This window comes from Pteropus vampyrus, unplaced genomic scaffold (assembly GCF_000151845.1).
Source record: "Pteropus vampyrus isolate Shadow unplaced genomic scaffold, Pvam_2.0 Scaffold627, whole genome shotgun sequence".
Classification (NCBI taxonomy): domain Eukaryota; kingdom Metazoa; phylum Chordata; class Mammalia; order Chiroptera; family Pteropodidae; genus Pteropus; species Pteropus vampyrus.
In genome coordinates, this window is record NW_011889408.1 from 51,044 (window position 1) to 72,685 (window position 21,642).

The window sequence follows — 21,642 nt, forward strand, 5'->3', positions numbered from 1 at the left end:
TCCTCCTCCTCCGGCGGTCGGCCGTTGGTCGGGGGCTCCTGGCCACTGCCCGGGGACGCGGCTGTCCTAGTCCGCGGCCCCGCGATCCTCGCGGGGTCCGCAAGCGCTCCTGGGCCTGGGTCGCGCACCGTCGCACTGGGGACCCTGCGGCGCCCGCGGCACCCGGGACCTCGGCGACCGGCGCCTCAGTGTCCTAAGTGTCCACCTGTCCGTGGCATGTTCCTTGACCCTGCTGGATCTTACACATCACTATTTGAAGTTGTACCTGTGAAAAGAGCGCTTTGCTTGCCCATCGTAATTAAAATCCGAATCATTTTAACCACGTTGATTGGGCGCTTACGATGTGCATATACTATGCTGAGGGCTTCATCCTATTACCTTATAAATAGGAAACCCGAGGCCTAAAGAGCTTGAGTAACTAACTTACTCAAGGCCACATAGCCAATTAAAAGGAAATGGTGTTTTCTCTTTCAAAATGGAGATGAATTTCACGTGGGGGGTTCCTCGTTTTTATTGTAGTTTCTACTTATGTCTGCTTATTATCTTTTGTGTTAATTCCAATTTAGAGTAGATTGAGGAAGAGCCCCTTTCCAAATGTAACTTCTAAGGACTTGGGCAACCGTTGCTAAAAGAGCCTTTTCCGAACACAAAGTTTCGGAGAAGGAAAAAGTGACCCATGGGATCATTGAACAGAAGTAATAATGAGGTGCGCCCTAAGATCCAGAAATCACTTGCTTGGTAATTGAAATACATTTTTATTGTATATGTGTAAAGCACTTGGGAAGCTTTTGATTGTCAGTCGCAGCCACTATAATTCTGAACTGGCAGCATAATTTTTAAAGGCCCTAGCCCGGAACCAGAACCTTACTAATTTCTGTGACCAAGATCTTTTATTTTTTCATCCTATCATTTGTTCTTTTCTGTGAGTGCTCCCTCATATTTCTCTTGGGAATGGCCCTACTTTCAAAATTCAGGGTTAACAGGCTATAAATTACCACCTATTGCTGTCTTTGTCCACTGTTATTCAGCCTCAGAGCCGACAGTTGTGGGCCCCAGGGAGAATAACCCTCTTGTAGCTAGCTAAACATCCAGGCAGAACAAGCAAAGACAACTTTCTTGCATTTTTTTTTGTTTTTTTTTGTTTTTGTTTTGATTGTAAATTACTCAAATCAGCATATTTTTCTAAACTAGTAAAAGAGGGTGGGCTATAAAGAGAAAGGTCATTTTGAGGACTCTTTTCAACGAAGATATGTTTGTTTAGCCACCTGATATTTCAAAACTGTCAAGAAGCCACAGCTGTATACATAGAAGTTAGATCATCAAAGTTGTGGGATTTTTTTTTTTATTTTTTAATGTTTTTGGAGCCGCCTACTGGCAGCCAAACCCAACTGAAAAGCACTGTTTTCTGAAGTTTATAGAGCAGGAGTCGAGGCTAGAAGGAACCTGAGAGATCATATTCAGGAAAAAGCAAGGTACTTGGAACAAGTCAGACTTAAGCTCTAATGCCGGCTCCACCCCTGAGCGGCTCTGTCACTTTTGAGCAAGTTTTAAAATTTCTGAGCCTCAGTTTCCTCATTAGTACGGTGGGACAAATAAGTACCTGAAGTCCCTATCCCATACAATAAGTATTCAGTAAATTGTAGCTCTAATATATAAACATTTTGCGGATAAAGACATTCAGACCCAAAGATGCTACATGATTTAGTCAACAACTGGCTTGGAATGAACTGTGGTTAATATTTACTGGGTGCTGATACGTGCCCCGCACTATTCTGTGATATATGCTTAATCCTTAAATGTTGGTACTACCATCCCATTTTAGGGGTGAGAAAACTGAGGCACCAAGAAGTTACTAAATATCCTAAGTTCACACAAGCTGCAAGTAGCAGAGCCAAGATTTTAAGCACAACAAGGTAATGCCAGAGCCAGGCTGCCTCTAGGTTAGTACTGTCTCAAAAATGTGAAGCTAATTTGTATTAACAGGTGCTTCCCGACTAGCAACTCCCTTTGTAAATTCTCAAACTAGAATGCTTTTCCCCATAAATTTTCAACTCATCCACCTTACTCCTTAGCCTTTCTACTCAACTAATTAAATGCAAAACATTGAGGGTAAAATGTTAAATAACAAAGGATACAAAATTTTGCATTCACTAAACTAATGATGAAACTTTATATATAGAAGAAAAAGCTAGAGAAAAATGTACAATATAGTAGCAATGGTTGCAACAAGACATGGACTAATAGCTATTTTTCTTATTTTCTAATCTTTCTATAATGTGGTTTCATTCATTTTATAATGAAAAAGACATTTTTTTAGGGGAGGGGTAGAGGTATTTGGAGCCAGGAGATATGCCATGGAAACTGCCTTTTTGAAATGCTTGGGCTCAGACAGACACTTTGTTGCTTTCCTCCACTGAGACTGCCCAGCTGAGGTGGGTTACCACTGAGAGCTTGCAGGTGCACCAAAATACAGCTGCGCTACCCCACCTACACTTCTTTGCCTCTGCCTCTTTGCTAAATTCCATAGTTGTATTTGTAAATTTGTCTTCTTAGGAATTTTCACTTTAGTTTTATCATTGCCCTAGAGTCAGTGGTGAGGAGCAGTCTTTTCTGCTTTGCCTTTTAGCTCCCCATGGAACCAGCCCCATGGAGAGCCTCCCATTCCTTGGTTGGAGCTAAGGTCAAGAGTAGCAGTAACTGGGTAGGAACAGTCCCTGGGTCATTGGCAGAATGACTCATTTTGCATCTTTCCCATGGCGCTTCAACAGATGTGTCATGTAAATACCACCAGTGACTCAGGAAAGATGAGGATGTGGTCCTCTCTTGCCTAGCTGGGTTCCTGAACACTGTGCACCCAAGGTTGGTTGTCTTTGTAGGAGACATGGGACATCTGGAAACAGCTTCTGACTGCAGAAAACCAAAAGAAGATTGACTTGTGCTGCCCCATGGAAAGCTCCTCTGGAGACACCTTTCCTGTGACAGAGTTGTGTATGTTCCAGGATAAGCTGGCTTTCATTGTGTGGGTTTGGAGCTGTAGCTAGAGGGGGCAGTGGCCCCAACCTCAGTTGCCCCAGCAATGTTTTCTGCCTTGTAGCTTCCACTTACCTGGACTGGGCCCCAGTGACTTACCCTCATGTGGCAATACAGTTGGGGGAACAAGGTGCTCGCTCATTCAAGACAAACAAGGGTTCCCCTGAAGGGTGGCCCCCTACCATTCTGAGCTCCATCTCTAGCTGGTGCAGGGTCTGCATCCAGCTCTGTGCTCTGGACAACTGGGATTAATCTCAGCTGATTCAGAAGACAGAAAAGTATTTGAGACCTATATCTGCCTCCATAATTTAAGCAAAATGGAGAAAAGATTTTGAAAATAACTTCTTTTTTCTCCTAGCTTATATGTTCAAAACATTTATTGAATCAGACCTTATGATAGTTCATCTTTTGGGATATAACTGTCACACCACAGCAGGTCAAGCAAACTATACAGCCCACTTTTCTAATTTCTCTTACATGCAACATAAAAAGCTAAATTTGAATTCTCATGCTAGAGCTCCAGCCTTCATGATTTGGCCATGGTGCTTTCCAGAGGGTTTCAGGAATACTGGTTATAAAAGAGATACTTCCTGTTTACCCATTTTTAATATTTAATGGCTGAGGATGACAGATTGCAACCACAAAAGTGTTCAGATATCATTGATTGGAACCCACATTTGTGGTACTACACAGTCATAGTGTCATGTCACAACTGTAGCAGTCCAATTTGCACATAAAGAATTAAACCAAGAGTCACATCAGCTACAGATTCTACCTACATTAACAGCTAAAGATGATCATTTTGAAAGTGAAATGTCAGAGTCTGAAGTTATAGTTTCAAGGCTGATGCTCATGAGAAAAAGAAGTGTCTTTAGCAAGGTACTTTTCATCATCCCTGGATGGTCTCATCTATTCTTATGGTTTACGTCATCCCCTTTATGTTGACAGCTCCCAAATCTGTCCCCAGCGGAGACCATGCCCTTGAACTCCAAAGCCCTGTTTTCAGCCACCTATTAATATACAACTTGCAGACTTCCCAAATTCGGCCTGTCCAAAATGCCCAACCTGTACTTTCTTCAGTAATCCTTTTCCACTAAGTGGTCTCACCATCCTCCCAGTGTGCCAGGCCATAAACCTGGGCCATCCTTAACTTTTCTCTCTCCTTAACTTCTGGCTTCCTGCTTCGTGTCCCAGCCTGTTCTCACGGCTGTCCATCTCATCTTGAGCCGTAGTGAAAGTGCCACATTCTCACTCAACTGCAAGTTTCCAGTGCTCCTCCCCCTTCCTCCAGTCTTGGTCTTCTATCCACTCAAGATTAAAGTCACTTATTGCAGGAGTCCTTCCCTGACTTCTACCTGTGTAGATCTGGGGAATACCCAGTACTTCTCCTTCCATGACATATATCACACTGGGTTGTTCCACTTGCCCTGGGAGGGTCTTATTCACTGCTGTCTCCCCTGAGCTTAGCACTACACCTGATGCAATAGTTGACATCGACTGAGAACTTTGTGCCAAGTGCCTTGCCAAGTAGGTTGCCTGCATTATCTCAAGAACAGAATCAGGGAGACTTCTAGGAAGTGATCGGCAGGGTCTGGAGAAACACCAGGTTAGCTTCAACTAGGAAGGTAGTGGTGGAGAGAAGTAAGTGGATTTGACCCACATGTTCAGCTAGAGTTAACAGGACTTGCTAATAGTTTGGATGAGGGGTTGGGTGAGGAGCAACAGGAGGTGGTATTGCTCAAAAGAAGTCAAGAGTAACTGCTAAGTTTCGGGCTTGAATAACTACTGGATGCTGCTACTTCTCACTGCAGGGGGATGAAGGACACTGTGTATGAGTGTTTGGGAAAAAATTAAAAGTTCTCTTTGGTATGTGTTAGGTTTGATATGCCCATCGGTAATCAGGGTGACATGGATATATAAATCTGGAACTCTGGAATAAGATCAGACAAGACTGGAGTTTCTCATATAGAACTAACCAGAACTCCATGAGGTGGAACTGCTATCAGCTAAAGTGGTTTAACTTTCTAATTCATAGAGGGCATAAGCAGCAGAGCCAGCATTGAACCCAGACACAATGACTGTAGCACCAACTGCTGGCCACTACACAGTAAATGATTATTTCCAGTTCTAGCCACTGTCCACCTTAGTTTTCTGCAGTGTAAATTACTCCATGCCAGCTGTAGGAGTTGTTTTGAAGGTCAGAGTATGCTGTACTTAAAAATTTTAAATGCAATTAGGTATGCTTTTAGTCATATACAAGAAACACAGAGCACAAGAGAAAATGAGCCAGGGAAAGATGATGGCCTAACATAATGGTGGTCACTGGGCACAATTGCCGGGTTCATTTGGCAGCTTCTGGGCAGTTGAATATCATATAGTAAGTCTTTTAATATCTAGTTTTTGCTCCTCTACTTACAGAAAAGCAGTATTTCAGTTTGAAATATTCAAATTTATCACTTATTATAAAAGCACGAATGTGAAAGAGAACCAACTCTTTCCCTTTTATTTCATTTTCAGATATTTACAGGTTGCGTTTGAGTACTCATAATATTTTGTAAATAACAGATATTGCATTTCTTATGTTCAACTCTTAGAGGAAGAGAACAGCCGTAGCTGGAGGCTAAGGCATGTGCATTCTTCTAAGAGTTTGTGTGTGTACTTTTAAAACCACACACACATTATCTAAGATGCTGATTTGAAATAAACTTTTTCTGTTTTTTTTTTGTTTTTGTTTTTGTTTTTTTAGGGATAATGACTCCTCTTCTCCCCTAAGTCGAATAAGCACCTTGTGCACTTTAATCTCCTGTCGGTGCCATCAGGCTGACTGAAGACAGGGTTTTGAAATCTCAGCTATAAAGACATCCAGCCAAAGTCTCAATCTTGCCTTAACAATGTTCCAGAGACTGAATAAACTGTTTGTGGGTGAAGTCAATACTTCTTCCAACCAAGAACCAGAATTTAGTGAGAAAGAAGATGATGAATGGATTCTTGTTGACTTCATAGGTAAGGTATTCTCTGCCATTAAACGTCACAGCAAAAGTGGAAACTCTTGCATCTCAGTTTTGCATAAGTAAATCAGTAATTTTGAAGGTTTTTAAGCCTTAAAAGTAAATAAACAAGAATTTATCTTAAAAAAATGGAAGGAAACATCCTGTGCCAGATGACCAGTCAGTGAAATTGATTGACGTCAGACTTCTCAGTTTTGCAACTTACTCCCTGATCAAATCAGGGGCACTTTACTAGACAACTCTCATACTAGATAAGCAATAACCCATATGGCTTGTTATATGTTTTCTCAGTAGAATGGGAACAGTCTGAAAATGATTCCTGAAAAAGCCAGTGTAATCCATCCCCTACGGTTATATACCATACACACGCAATGCTCAGAAATTATTTTATAATCATTATAAGTGAATATAAATGGTTTTGTTTCTGACGTAAATAAAGGGAGGTATGTGAGCATTAACTAACAATACTGTCTCTTTTTCTGTACTCTGAATGTGATACTCATCCTCTTGTGGGACATCAGCAACGCACGTGGACTCCAATCTAGACACTTGCACTGGTTTGTCAGCAGCAGAAGACGAGGAAGAAGAAGACATCAGTGAAGGGTCACCTACCAAGCATCCTTCTGTCTTTTCCTGTTTACCTGCATCTCTTGAGTGCTTGGCTGATACAAGTGATTCCTGCTTCCTCCAGTTTGAATCCTGTCCGATGGAGGAGAGCTGGTTTATCACCCCTCCCCCATGTTTCACTGCAGGTGGATTAACCACTATCAAGGTGGAAACCAGTCCTATGGAAAACCTTCTCATCGAACATCCTAGCATGTCTGTCTATGCCGTACATAACTCCTGCTCTGGTCTCAATGAGGCTAGCTGTGGGACAGATGAATTTCATAACCCAAGTAGTACCAGGTACGTCACAAGTATTTTACTCTCTCCACAGGCAGTCTGTTTAGCTGCATTTTATTTATTTCTACTATAATTCAAAACTAATTTTTTGGAAGATGCAAAAGTCATCTTGTTAAAGAGATTTATAAAAGTATATGCATAGTGCACAAGGCAGTTGATGGTATAAAAAACTCGTTCATTTTAGATTTTCAAAAAAGTTCTGTATCTTCTTAACATGTTCTATTACTGTCTTCAAAGCACTTGTTAACATTTAACCACATTTAATCTCTCTGTATACATATATATGTATATATAAATACACATATATTATCATTTTGCAGTACCTTTTAAAAGCAGGTAGCTGAGTGATTTTCAAATGGTAAACACTTAAGGGAAGAGTATGATTTTGTAGGAAACAAATGACATGCAAATATAAGATACTGACTGAAAAATTGTAGCACACTCCAGTTACATAATGGAGAGCCATCTCATTTATAATATTCTCCTGAATGGAAAGAAAAGACTGGCATTTCTGCTAAGTATCTTAGAATATAGCTGGCACTTTACAGATGGGATTATTTGAGTGTATCAAATTTGAAAAGAATTGTCCGGTTTAAAAGAAAACTCGTATTTTTTTCCGAGTAGTCTTAGCTGTGCCACATCAAATGGCGCTTAACCTTGAAAAACTTGAGAGTTCTTAAGCATGAAGTAAAATGGCAGTTTCACCAAAGCATTTTGCTCAGAAAGTTGTTTTCTGCCTTACAGAGCAAAGATTTCACATGCAAAATATGTTTTGTTATATTGGCCTCCCAAGTGGTCTGAAAGGCTCTGTTTCAATGGCAAATGGGTTGAGGGCCTGGAAAGGTTCAGGGAAAGGGCCTGGTCAGTGAAGTTTGATATGTTCCAAAGCAAACTTAGAGACATTCTGTGGCCTTTATCCAGGGAATGTGTTCAAGATTGCTCCCACTCACTCAGATAAAGCCCATGGCCGTGTTAATTAGTTCAAAGTCTTCCTAGTACATGAGGCACATTAGTGGAAGATTCCCTGTGGTGTTTAAGCATTTGGGGGATGCTGGCACTGCCTTAATTCCCTTACTACCTATCAAGAATACAGATGAATTCAGTTCTTTGGAGTGTTTCAGAATATTCCTATGGTTGGTGCTGTTAGTGCTGTCATCTAAAGGGCCTCTTTTTGGATTGTCTAGGCTCTAACTGTACTCACTAAACCATTGTGTTTATCTTCTACTATTTTCTGTTTGCCAAATATAAACGAAGGCCAAGGCAGTTCATTCATTTGTTAACATATCAGAATTTACTACACTCTGAAGTCTCAATTTGTAGATTATCTTGAATGAAGATAAACATCCGCTTGTACCAAATAGAAAAATAATTTGCTTATATAGTTACCCAGGCTTTCTACTGGGTAAGATTTTTGATGGGAAATGTTAGGTAAACTGGCACTTTATTCAGCACTGTAAGTTTATCAAGAGGTCAGTGTTTCAGGCATTTCAACAAAAATTTACGATACAGTATTTTAGAGGTGATATTGATTTAATTGCTTTATAGTTGATTCAAATCAGTTTCTGCAGTTTTAAAAATTCTTCCTGATTCTCACCTCTGAGGAATTCTGTACAAAAATTTAGCGTGATTAATAGTCACTTTAAACTTACTGGCATTTGTGTATTTTCTTTTCAGTAAAGTGTGTGTATATATATACATAGATTCAGCAGCTTTGTAAATAACATTTTTATAGAAGCAGTGCATATGCGTTGCAGAAAATTAGAAAATACAAATATGCAAAAGTTTTAAGTGACGTTCTCTCTACCCAGAGCCGAATGCTCTTTAAGACCGTAAAGCATATCATTCCAGATGGGTTTTTCTGTATGTGTGTATGTGCGTGACACCTACACACACACCATTTTCAACCTAAATGGAATCAAGCTGCATGTACTACTTTATAATCTGCCTTTTTAGGCAATGATGTCCACTTTTTTTTTTTTTTTAAGTAAAATTTCACTTCATCTACTATAGAAACGATACTCAGATTTCCTCAGTGGAGCCCAGAATATTTCATCTAGTTTGTCCAAACCAGCATCCAGTCCAGAACCTTGCACTACATCTGGTTATGTGTTTGCAGTTTTGATGCAGTGAGAATGTCATTTCTTACATCTCGTTTGTTTTTGTATCTTGTTATGTGTTTTGATATGTAGGGCAGTTGAATACATATATAATGGATCAAAAGATCACATTTAACTTTATCTGAATTCTTTTTGGACATAAAGTACTGCAAATTATAGTTTTATAATAACTAGGATTTTTTTAACATCCTTGTTTTTGGATTTGAAATTCTTACAAATAAGGCCCACTCAAATCAATCATGTTAGAAATTAGGTGTTATCCAGATTAGGAGGATGGCTATGTAGTAAATGTCTGTATTTTCTGAGCAGTGAATAAATCATGTCTTTCAAATATTAGATCATTTCTATCCTGTCTATTCTTAGAGATATGACCACAAAACACATAAATAAAAGGTGCTTCATAATTACAGATGAGCTTCAGAATGTGCGTTTTATTGCATTTTAGCCTTAATAAATATTGTTTGTGATGGTTTCTGTGCTATCATAATCTTAAGTAGTAAATGTGCCTTTAATGACCCATAGTAAACCAGTTGAAGTTGACCACGTCCTAATGGTAAAATTAAATAGCATTTTAAGTTTTACTAGTGATTTAATAGTTCACCATTTAACATTTGTAGGGCCAGGAAAAGCTGCTTATAAGACTCACTGGCACAGAGTAAGTATATTCCCTTTGAGACCGTGTGATATGTGTTATCAGTCCGAGCAGGGAGGCTAAGGACTCAAGTGCCCACCTTTTAAAAACCACTGTCTTTACTTTAACTTCTCTTTATTAGTTTCTTAATATGACCTGCTTTAATTTTACTATTTTAAAAACACTATAGTTTTTAAAAGAATAGTGTTTTTTCCTAGTGATTATAGGCAAACTATATAACCACCCTTCCTGTGTAAAATAACTCTTAAAAATCTTAAAACTCTTCCTGTAATGTGTTTTTATAGTTTAGGTCTATCCTATTTGATTAACTTTTAATATGGAAAACATAGTAATCATATGGTTTGCAGCCATATTTTAAGATTATGTATTCTTCAGGGATCTTTATAACATTGCTATGCAAAATGCCATTCTAAAAATGTGTCTTGTTGTGATATAAGTAATAATTAGGTAGCTTCTTACTAGAAAAATGTTATTAAATGAGTAGAATTTTCTTATACATGTTCTGTTGAATACAGATGTAAAGTAAACCTTGTTTCCTAGACCATTTTGCTTAAAGACAGCAAATGTTTATGAAGGTGCTGCTGGCACAGTGCATCAGTATTCACCCTGATTCAGAACCATGGTCCTTGGAGCAAGGCCTGTGATAGAATCCTGGTTGAGTCAGTCAATAATTGTGATCTTAACATCTCTGAACCTTTGCTTTCTGATTAGTAAAACTTTCTTTTAAGATATAGTAAGAATCAAAATACATAATATTTGCAAAAACAGTTGGCAAATGCAGATATTCAATAAATGTTAGTTTTGCTCCCAGAAAACTATATATAAATGTGTTTGCTTTGTAATTGAAAGTTACTCTAAGTGTAGAGCATTAAAAAAAAAAATGGTAGACTTAATTAACCACCTGTGGATTATATAGCATATTTCTGTTGAAAGTTGGCTTCTTTCTACCATTATCAGTCATTATGGTCACAAAATGGTCAGCCATGAAACCCTAAGCAACTATAAAGAAATTAGTATGTCAAATTGAATTGCTAATTAACTTTCAATTTCATTAATAACATACTCTGTTATTTAATACATCCTCATTTTTTTTCTGTTTCAGAGTGGAAGCTCAAAATGAAATTGGGCAGCACATTCACTGCTATGTTGCAACTGTTGCTGCTCATACTGCTTTTCTGGAACAACCCAAGAGCTTTCACCCTTCCCAATGGATAAAGGAACATAGTGAAAGACAGTCTCTGAACAGAAATAGCCTTCGTCGCCAAAATCTTACCAGGGATTTTCACTCTCGGCAAGTCAAGCACAATGGCTGGGCTGTCCACCAGCCCTGCCCACGTCAGTACAATTACTAAGAATTTCAAGTTCAGTTGGTTGGTTTCTCTTGGTTTGTGTACATGTGTGTAGATATGCGTGTTTGGATGCTGAAGATGCTGTCTCTTTACAGCCAGTTGGTGACCAATCACATAGTTGTATTAGTGTGTTTAGACACTATCTTGAAAAACCAGATTTACATGCTGTGTATCACATAATGCCTTGCTCTTAACATTTACTTTTTTTGTAAATTTTTTCAGAATATTTTTGGAAACATATCAATACAGTTACAGTGTTTGATGTTTGGGGATGTCTTCAAATCTATTAAGGTGTACATGAGTTAGCATTCTAAAGACGTTTCTTCCCAAGTACAAGAATAGGCATCTTTCAGTTTCGTTTTATTTTGTATTACTTAATCAATCTTTTGAGTAAACAGAAGTTTATTCTCAGGGTCAGCCATACACTTTATTGACCAGTACTTGATAATCTTTTCTGTATATAATGAATACATTTTTACACACTAACATGAGCATTAACAGGTTATAGTTGCCATGGATATAATGGAATTATGGCTGTTGAAAGAAAACTTGACATATTTCTGTGTGTATGGGTTTTTTTTTCCACATTAGCCATGCAGTTCATTTTGGAATTCAGGTACATTAAGTGTTAATGAATAGTGCATTCAGTAATTCCTACATGGCTGTGTGACGTGGTACAGACAATACAGGTATTGTGGGACAAAAGCTCTTGTCTTGTGCAGAGGGATTAAATTTGACCTGTGAAATTGTATTTGAAAAAAATGTATGTCCATAACTAACCCATTAGTCCATTATTTAAGTTGTTTGGATTCTTTCCTGCCAACTCTGCCCACTCACCACCTCACATTAGCTATAAATTCAGAAGTACTTGTCCAGGCACTTGAGCGACTTCATATGTATATCTGCTCAAGGGAAAAGCAATAGGCTTTGTATTTCTGATACAGTAATAAATCCTCTGCCTTGGAGCCAGCCCTGTCAAGTGGCAGGCAAAGATGAGAGGAAATCCTTTTCATGGTATCTGCATGAAGAGTGGCAGGTTGGCTTCCTTGAGTTTTCATTTTTTGTTTTAAGTAGGGTTTCAGGCAGAATCTGTAACCACTTTGGCCTCTGTTACTCTCACCAACAGGGGAGCAGTTGTAGTCACCTTCCGCACAGTCGTGAAGGCTGAATCCCGATTTGAAGTGGGGCTATCCAGAACTGAACCTTGAGTGAAATTCCAAGGGCCTCTCCACTGAACCCAGTGTTGGAGGTTCGGCCTGTGACAATTTTTCTGCCACAGCTGTTCTTCAGTGTTGGTGCTAATGGGGCCAGAGCGCAGCATGCGCTGCACGCACGGGCTAGTTAACGCGACACAGAAAAAAATCGGTTTCTTAACCTCTAGCCAGTCACTTTATTTTTTAGCAGTTGTGATAGGTTTTGCTGAGCCATCCACACTCACCAGTTTCCTCAGAGATTTAGTTAAGCACATTTACAATCCAAAGCACATTGTACTGACAGAGCAGTAGCATCACCTTCATAATCAAATAGCTTATTCTTCTGTCTCCTCTGAAACCCTAATTAAATAAGTACACATCTCTACAATGTTTCAAAGGAAAAGCAGCATATAGTTGTGTGAAGTATTATTCTATTTCTCAGTAACCCTGCAGCAGCTTGGTGCAGGGAACCATGAGAGACCTTTTATTAAATGAAGAGCTGTGCTCTTTTCTAACTAGACTGGGATGTTGGAGTCAGAAGAGGTCAGATAGCGTAGTTAGATGGTGGTGTTAGGTGGTTCTTCCACTGGCATTGATGAAGTGCCAGGAAATATCTCTTTAGAACAAGAGTCTAGATACCCCTTCTCTCCTTATTCCCCTTCCATTTCAACTACCCCTTTATTTATTTGCTTCTAATTAAGGGCCAAGTCTGTAAAGTTTTGTCAAACTAAGCTAGAAGTTATTTTGTTACTGTTTGTGTTTACCTGAGTTGGGAGGTAAGGTAGAGTTTTCATGAAGGTGTGTATGTTTTACATCACGTCTGTTATAGGGCCATATGTTGGTAACTTGAAAATAGACCAGCTAAGTGTTTTCTGGATATAAGCCTCTGAATACATAGGAGTCTCTTTTTTCATATATTACATGGAAGTTTTTAGTACCTCACGAGCTACAAAAGTTCAGTCATGAGAATTTGGCAGCATGAACAGATTTCTATATAAAACTGCAGTGATCCTTTCGTACTATTTTTTTTCAGATTTCATGATACCTTAAATACATTTATATCTCTGCATCAGTTATTGCCTTTTTGTTTTCCCTATCTAGACCTAGTTTTTTATGTTTTGTTCCTGGAAGACAAATGATTTTCAGTCTTTGGGATGCTTTTTCAGGGTAAGGGCTACCACACTGTCTGTGATATCATACTGTGGTTTCTGTCTTACTTGGCACATGCAAGAATTGAAGAAAGTGGTTGCATAGTTCATTTGAAGTTCTTGGACATTAGATGTTTGTTAGGCATCTACTATGTCTCAGACCAGTAGTAACACAGAATGATGTTGACCTGTTAAGTATTCTTTGAAACACAGCCAAAATGCAACTTATTCTAAGTTAATTATTACTTTTGCTGTTATAAATATTAGTGGTTTACAATGTGCTTAGTGCATATCCTTAAAAATTCAGGCAGTGAGAAATAAGACCCCTCTGATTGTTTCTAAACTGATAATATAGAATGTTATTTGGAAAATGTCTGGAATATGTGGTGCACACAAGCAGTGCTCATGAATGAGTTTCTTAGTTTTTATAATGCACCATGTTTCTCAAAGTTTGTATTTTTGTTAATAAAACATTTTATAATGTTTATGCTTATTTTTCTTCCTCAACTAATTGAATTATGTACTGCACTGTAAGTTGAAGGTTAACAATCCATTATTTTATCTTTTGTGGCAATGCATTTATATGGTTGGTTGGGAGATTTTTTACAGAAGGTGCAAAGTGATTGGATTTTTAACTTCCTATTCCAGGGAGCTTTTTTTATATTAATTTTCTGTTAATTTTTCTAGTTCCCATGCAAACTGTTCCTGTTTACATACCTTCTCTGTTGTATCAGTACCTTGATTCTAGTGAGAAGACGGTGTACTTAAAACCTGAGAGGGCCGTTCAGCATTGCCTATTGTTTTTACTTCTCAAATTTGTGTAGTACACTGGTTTGTAATCTTTGTATCTTTGTCAAATCTGTCTTTGCTATTTCCCTTCCTCTTTAAGAAAATATATTGTCTTTATATCCTCTTAAAAGAGCAAAGAAGAAAATCTTATCCTCATTTTCTCTGAGTTAGAAACAAAAAAAGAAAGTGAAGGACTCCTGCCAGTAGATATTTAAATTTAAATAGATTAGTGGAAAAGTTTAATAAGAGTTTCCAAGTATTAGTTTTTGTTTTTAGAATCAGTTAAGAGACCGCTCCTTGTCCTGGAGATACTAGCATATGTTTGTAATGTTACCTTAAAATTATCTTTTTATTTTATAAGGCCCATACATACAGATTTAAATTCTTCTAAAAGTTGAGTTACTATCATGGATGGTTTTATTGCCATCAACCATGTCGATGCATTGTAAATGGCTTCCTTATCCACTTACTTTAATGCTTAAAATTTTATTTAAAATGCTTTATTTAGAAAACCAACATAATGCAATGGTGTCAGCCTTGCCATGCACCAATTTCACTTGAAATTTGACACCAATTACAGTGGTGTGGGGTAGGGAAAGAGGTACTGGAAAGCATTCAGATGAAGGTATCTTTTTCTGTTTGCAACAGTACCTTTTATGGGGGAGAAGTTACTATTCTTGGAGGGCAGCTTAACTGGATAATGTATATTGTTGAGAATTTTCCTTACAACACTTTTTTTAAATTGTGTAATTGTTAAATGCCCAGTTTTGCTCTGTATTTGCCTGAAGTTTTAGTATTTGTTTTCTAGATGGACTTCTAAAAACCAAACCAGCACTTGGGGAGGTTAGATGTGTATGTTTCCAGGCTTGATGTGTATGAGTGATTTTGCTTGCTTTTTGGTTGTATTTTCCTTCAGAGGTTTGGAACTTTAATCAATTATTTGTGTGTTATTTAAAGAAAAGAGTGGCTTTGGTTTTTCCTCAAGTAAAATTGTGAACACATTTGCTTTTCAAGGGCAGGGTGTCAGTTATAGAGACTGAAGAGTATTGAAGATTGTACTGTGTGCCTTCTTGATGTGTTTCTGGACACACATTTTTTCCAACAACTTGAAAACTAAAAAGGGACATTTGGTTAGGTTATATACTGTATATCATTCTATGCATAAATGGCAGCTTGTTTTCTTGAGCCACTGTCTAATTTTTTTGTTTTTATAGAACTTTTTATACTGATTAGTTCATAGCTGGTCAGTTTTATACACAGACTAAACAATACAGCACTTTGCCAAAAATAAGTGTAGCATTGCTTAAACATTGTGTATTAACACCAGTTCTTTGTAATTGGGTTCAGTGGTGCATTTTGCACTGCCTGGAGTTACGGTTTTTAATCTGTCAGTAAATAAAATGTCCTTTAACTTCACATTTGTCAGATTCTCTCATTTTTTCTTTATAGTCATTAGTTTTAAAACTAGGTGTGTCTTAAAATGTTTGCTGTTTAGTTTTGTCCAAAAGATGTGTTTAATATGCACTTTAATTATGTTTTTAAAAACTTGTGTAAAATTAGTACATTAAAATAACCATTTAAGTGAATGTGAATTTGAGAGTAACTCCTAGCCAATACTTTTTCCCAGTAGATATAATTTAATATATAAAATATATGTATATACACACTAATATATAATTTAATAATTTAATACACTGATTCTTAGCCTTTTTAAAGCTAAATTGGTGGATTCTCAAAGGTTCTTTTCCCGTATAAATGCAGACACAATCTTTAAAAACATTTTAGGGCAGTATGGCCTCTCCAGTGCTCTTTAATGCCCCCTGTTGTGGAGCTCTGGTTTAAATAGGCCAGTAAATATTCAGAATAGGAAGCTCAAAGAATAACTCCCATGTTAATGAATCCTTGGGGAAGATGAGCATGCTAGAACTATATAACCTGTTTCAAGACAGATTTTATCATCTCAGGGACTCTCAGCTGAGTTGACAAATTGGGGGCAGGAGTGAGGTGGGTCACCCCAAAGATGAAAATAAGGTCATGAAAGTTGACTTTGGAAGAGACAGCTTGACATGGAATGGCAGGTGAATGATTTCTCTGAGAAGCATGTTTACCAGACTTAATTACAAGGTGACTGGAATGGCCGAGGAAGCTAGCAGCTTGATCACGTCGCAAGGGCAATGGCTGAATGGAGTCTAAAAGCAGGTGAGCCAGAAGCGAAGGTGGTCTGTGGGGATGGGCACAGCACAGCTTCACAGTTTGACACGTGGCCTAAGATTATCTATATCTAGCTCTGAATTTGGACTGACCAGAAGTTTCTTTTTTATTTATTTACTTATTTATTATTTTATTATTATTATTTTTTTAAGCCTACAGCACCTGGTATTCCTCAGTGGTCTCCCATCCAAGTACTAACCAGTCCTGACCCTGCTTAGCTTCCGAGATCATACGCGATTGGGCGTGTTCAGGGTGGCATGGCTGTAGACAGAAGGTTATTCATTGCAGCAATGTCTGTAAATGTGAAATACTGGAAACCTGAGTGCTTAAAATTTCTGTATTCGCCTGAAGTTGTAGTATTTGTTTTCTAGGTGGACTTCTAAAAACCAAACCAGTTGAAATGGAGAATGGTTGAAAATATTATGGCACATCCACACAATGGAGGTCTATGCACATCAAAAAAAAAAAAAAAAAAAAAAGACAAGCTCTAGGAAAACTATGAGTTAATTGGGAGAAGTTTTTGAGACCCTTAAGTGAAAAAAAGGCAAAGGGCCAAGAGTATCTATAGTAAGCTGCCCTTCATGTAAGAAGGGAATATAAGAAAACACATTTATCTGCTCATTTGTGCAAAATACAGTAAGAATAAATCAAATTATAGATTGTTTACCTACAGAGGATGGGTAAAAAGAATTGGAAAGGAGAGAGGAACTGGAACAGGTTCTTGGGGATGAGGAAGGAGCAACATTTCTCTGAGCACCCCTCTTTGACTTTTAGAACCCTAGTAAAGCTTTCAACACCCCCCAAAATAAATAACCAGAGTGGGGTGGGGAGGAAAGACCAAATATGGGAAATAATAACAGTTGAACATATCTTACAAATGAGTACATAAGCACACTGAAAGGAAAGGGGAAGAAAAGAACTAACCTAAGTAACCAGAACTCAGTATGTTGGCTGGCTAGGGCAAAAAGAACTGGGTGCAAATACACGAATTAGTAAATCTGCATCACAGAGTTATAAGTTAGCAATTCTATGTCATTTTATGGGTACACGAGGTGTGAACAATGAATGTGTGATAACAAGAGGCAGGTTTCTCACAGTGTGTGGCCAACATACCCTAAAGTGACCCTTGGTGAATCACAGATTCTCTCCCTTCAGTGAAGGCTGCCCCGGTGACTGCTTCTAACAAACAGAATATGGCAAAGGTGATGGGATGTCACTCTTTGATTAGGTTACTTTTATAAGGCCAAGGTGAGGATTTTGCATATGTAATTAAGGTCCCTAATCAGTTACTTTAAGATCAAAAGAGAAATTCTCCTGGATGGGACTGACCAGTCAGGCAAGCCTTTGAAAGAGTCTAGAGCCAGTCTAGACTTAAAGCAGTAGACTCTTTCCATAGCCAGATTTTGAAAAGCCAACTACAGTGACTTTATAGCCACAAGGAAATGAATCTGCCCACAACCTGAGGGAGCTTGGCAGCAGATCCTGGTCAGTCAAGCAGCAGAGAACTCAGCTGTTCTGTGCATACTCTGACCTACAGAAACTAACAGAGAATCAAATAGAGTTCTAAGCCACTGAACATGTGCTAACTTATTGTGAGCATCCAAAACTAATTACACTATCAGAGAAGTTACGACTAAGGAAGTGGGGAAAACTAGAATGAGTTGTATGGTGTTAAAATGGAATGGGGGGCACTAGGGTGAATATAATTTTAATATTGGCAGATGGATGTAGAAATAAATATAGATGTGCATGTGTGCATTAGTACACACACACACACACACACACACACACACACACACACACACTTCAGTGAGAGGACCTATGAGAGTAGCAATGATAACCCCTAGCACTTAGATCTTTGTTGCTAAATACTGTTTCTCCAGTAAGAGGAACCAGAGCTCCCTGAAGAAGTGGTTCATTCCAAGGCTGTGCAATGAATCTATAAGATGATATTGGAACATCTCATGGAGCCAGAAAATAAACAAGTAGTTGAAAAGGATGGGGGCATGTCAAAAAGACACAGGAGCCAATGATTTAGCTCTAATGGAGAAAAGCTGGAATAATTAAATGACAAAAATAATATTATTGAATTATTACTCATAGAATGAAATTAATACCCATAACTCTATATTGATATTAATAAATAAATGGAAGAGAAGAGTGAACTCTTCTTTACAGAAGAATTCCAATTAACAAGTGGAGCAAAGGAAATACAAAATCACCTTTAAGCAATCACCATGGTAATAATTGTCACAAATTTGGGGCAGAGATTTGAAGAGAAATATAGCATCAGAGTCTCAAAGCATCTTCCCCAACGTATTTATCAATTACAAAAGTAAAAATAGCAATCTATAGTGGAGAAACTCAGCAGATACCATCACATTAATCCAGTCATCGAGGTTAACATTACCAGTAATAAGATGCTGACGTCATGTACCCTTTAATACACTGAGAAGAACACATCACTCCTGTAGCAGTCTTATCAAGATGCCTAAATTTGATTCATGAGAAAACGGACTAGTCCAAACTGAGGGACGTTCTACAAAACACCCGACCAGTACTCATAAGTATCAAGGTCATGAAAAATAAGGAAAAAATGAGGAACTACCATAGACTGTCAGATAATTAAGTAGATCCAAAAACTAAATGCAACATGGGGTCCTGGTTTGGATCCTGGAATAGGAAAAGGACATTAAGTGAAATTCAAATGGTCTACAATCTTAGTAACATGATATTAATGTTTATGCCCCGATTATGGTAATTGTAATGTGGTTATAAAACTTGTTAACACGAGGGGAATCTAGATGAAGGGTATTATCTTTGCAACTTTTCTATTAAGTCTAAAATTATTTCAAAATAAGAAAGGCTCCAATGAATAAAGACACAAGGCACAAAGTAGATGTTCACAACACATAATCAACAGACTAGTATTGAGAATATATAGAGAAATCTGACACAATAGTAAAAATAATTCCAAAATCTAATAGAAAAATGGGGGAAAACCTTGAACACACAACTTGCAATGGAGGAAAATCAAATGGCCAATTAATATTTGAAAAAATGCTAAACCTCATCACTAATCACAAGAATGCAAATTAAAACAATAAAATACCATTCTATATTCACGTGATTGGCAAAAATTAAAGACTGACAACACCAAGCACGGATGTTCTTTTACTGTTGATATGCACACCCCTGACCTTGCAATTCCATTCCAGGTGTACACCATGCAGAAACATGTGCTTCTGTGCACTAGGACACACATATGAGAACTTTCATCACAGCATTTTTTTTCAATAACCAGAAGCTGGAAACAACCCAAATGTGCATCAACGGTAGACTGGATAAATTGTGGTACATTCATACAGTAGACTGCCATATAACAATGAAAATGAACAACCTGTAGCCATATACATCAATAGTGATACTTCTTAAAATATGCGAAAAAAGAAAGAATATTTGCAACATGATTTCAACTATATAATATTCAAAAGTAGTCTGAGCTACTTGATAGCTTTTTGGGAGAGCAAACATAGCTATAGCAATGTAAAAAGCAAGGGATTATCACCCAAGTTAGGATGGCGGCTACCAGGCAGGGGAGAGGAGGGTGTGATCAGACGTGGCACGGTCCAAGGCAGGGCTCCTACAGTCCAGGCCCTGTCCTATCTCTTAGCCTAGGACTTGGCTACCTGAGTGTCACATTATACTTATTCTTTAGACTGCAGATATGTTTCATACATTCTCATATACGAATGAATATTTCATGTTTTTAAGAGACAGATACACACACTTATGGATTAATACTTCTTAAAGAATAGACATTAAACTTCCTCTAGGGAGAATTGGGGTCTAGGATCTAGGATTGGAAAAAGGGACACTTATCATTGTATATATTTATTTGTATTTAATGCTATTTAAATAATGCTAAATAAAATTTTTTTCAGTTCCTCAGCTCTAGACCAGACTTACTGAATCAGAATCTCAGAGGATGGCCTGGGAATCTAGATTCTTCAACAAGCTCCCCACATAATTTTTAAGCAGCTAACATTGAGAACACCTGGTGTAGTGGGTAGGGTGTCAGAAGGGGGAAGTCAGCAGACAGAGTGTTAGGAATTCCTTGATACAGAACCCAGTCACCCCTCTCCTTACCTCTCAACTCAGGCACAAGTTGGTTGGGTACAGGGAGCCATGGGCCCTGGATCTTGACAGCTGCTGGTTCACATTGTCTTTCTGGAAATAGAAGGTACTAGCCATTGATCATAATTCCTTCTTGGTTCTCATGAAAAGTGTGCTGGCTTCCTGTGTTTTCCATCCCCTCCTATCTTGATCTCCTTTTTTCCTTCAGTAGTGCTGCCTCAGTGATATTTCATTAGATCATGGATTATATGCTGTTGAGAATATGACTTGAGTTGTGTCCTTGAGTTAATTTTAGCTTTAAAATACTAACATATCCTTCCTCTGCAGAGGAATCCCTATTTCAAATAAAACTTCTACCCGAATTTACAATGTAGGATCCCATAAGACTGTAAACTCTAGACCTGAACTGTCTAATGTGGTACTGTAGTTACATGTGGCTATTTTAATTTAATTTTAATTAAATAACATTTAAAATTCAATTCATCAGTCATACTGGTCATATTTCAAGTGTTAAATAGCCACATGTGGCTAGGTGCTATTGTATTGGATAGTTGGATATAGAACATTTCTAGCATCCAGAAAGTTCTATTAGACAATTTTCTCTAGACCTGTCAACAGTTTCATAGTTCCTATGTAGTAATGTCAGAACATGACTCTGCCATGTAGCTTTTTCTCCCTTTTTACCCGCTTCAAGTTATTAGAAATATTCAGGCTGTCACCCTCCTTCTTCATGGCCACCCTCCTTTCTATCCAGCCCAGACCCCATTCTGCATCATTTTGACCATTCTCATGATCACATGCTCAATTCTGAGTCTTTTATTTTTCTGACATACTTGCTCTACTAATCCCATGCATGCAGGACTTTGTTTCTACTCTAGAACTGCCTAAGAGGTACTGGAGGAAGTCACACAATCGTGGGATTGGGGCCATGTGGCACTTAGAGAGTACAAGCTCAAGTGCCACAGGTCAACGATACACAATGCCCCTTCTCTAGTCACTTCAAGATCCCTAATCTAGTGCTATCAAACCTTAATGCGCAAACAAATTACCTGAGAGACCTTATTAAGAATGCATATCCTGGGGTGCGGGGTGGGGGTGGGCGCGG

General features: G+C 38.1%; 1 protein-coding gene and 1 pseudogene across 3 annotated transcripts; one reads left to right on the plus strand and one right to left on the minus strand.

Moving 5' to 3' along the window:
- Positions 1 to 587: 587 nt before the first annotated feature.
- Positions 588 to 15,605, plus strand: TP53INP1 (tumor protein p53 inducible nuclear protein 1). 3 transcript variants are annotated; one of them, XM_023525788.1, is made up of 5 exons: positions 2,797 to 2,988; positions 5,777 to 6,033; positions 6,560 to 6,944; positions 9,676 to 9,713; positions 10,813 to 10,953. In XM_023525788.1, exons 2-4 carry the CDS (start codon positions 5,922 to 5,924, stop codon positions 9,695 to 9,697), a joined length of 519 nt encoding a protein of 172 aa, XP_023381556.1. In that variant the 5' UTR covers positions 2,797 to 2,988; positions 5,777 to 5,921; the 3' UTR covers positions 9,698 to 9,713; positions 10,813 to 10,953. The 3 variants fall into 3 exon arrangements, with proteins under 3 accessions (XP_011383104.1, XP_023381556.1, XP_023381555.1); XM_011384802.2 differs by lacking the exons at positions 2,797 to 2,988; positions 9,676 to 9,713 and adding an exon at positions 588 to 738 and having other exon boundaries at positions 10,813 to 15,605; XM_023525787.1 differs by lacking the exon at positions 9,676 to 9,713 and having other exon boundaries at positions 2,865 to 2,988; positions 10,813 to 15,605.
- Positions 15,606 to 16,550: 945 nt separating this feature from the next.
- Positions 16,551 to 16,669, minus strand: LOC111733736 (annotated as a pseudogene).
- Between the last annotated feature and the right edge of the window lie 4,973 nt (positions 16,670 to 21,642).

Excerpts from the sequence above, each read along its gene's own strand:
- TP53INP1 (XM_011384802.2), top strand. The coding sequence starts at position 5,922 with ATGTTCCAGAGACTGAATAAACTGTTTGTGGGTGAAGTCAATACTTCT. Across the intron at positions 6,034-6,559 it reads GATTCTTGTTGACTTCATAG|CAACGCACGTGGACTCCAAT; the intron begins GTAAGGTATTCT and ends GTGGGACATCAG. Across the intron at positions 6,945-10,812 it reads CATAACCCAAGTAGTACCAG|AGTGGAAGCTCAAAATGAAA; the intron begins GTACGTCACAAG and ends TTTCTGTTTCAG.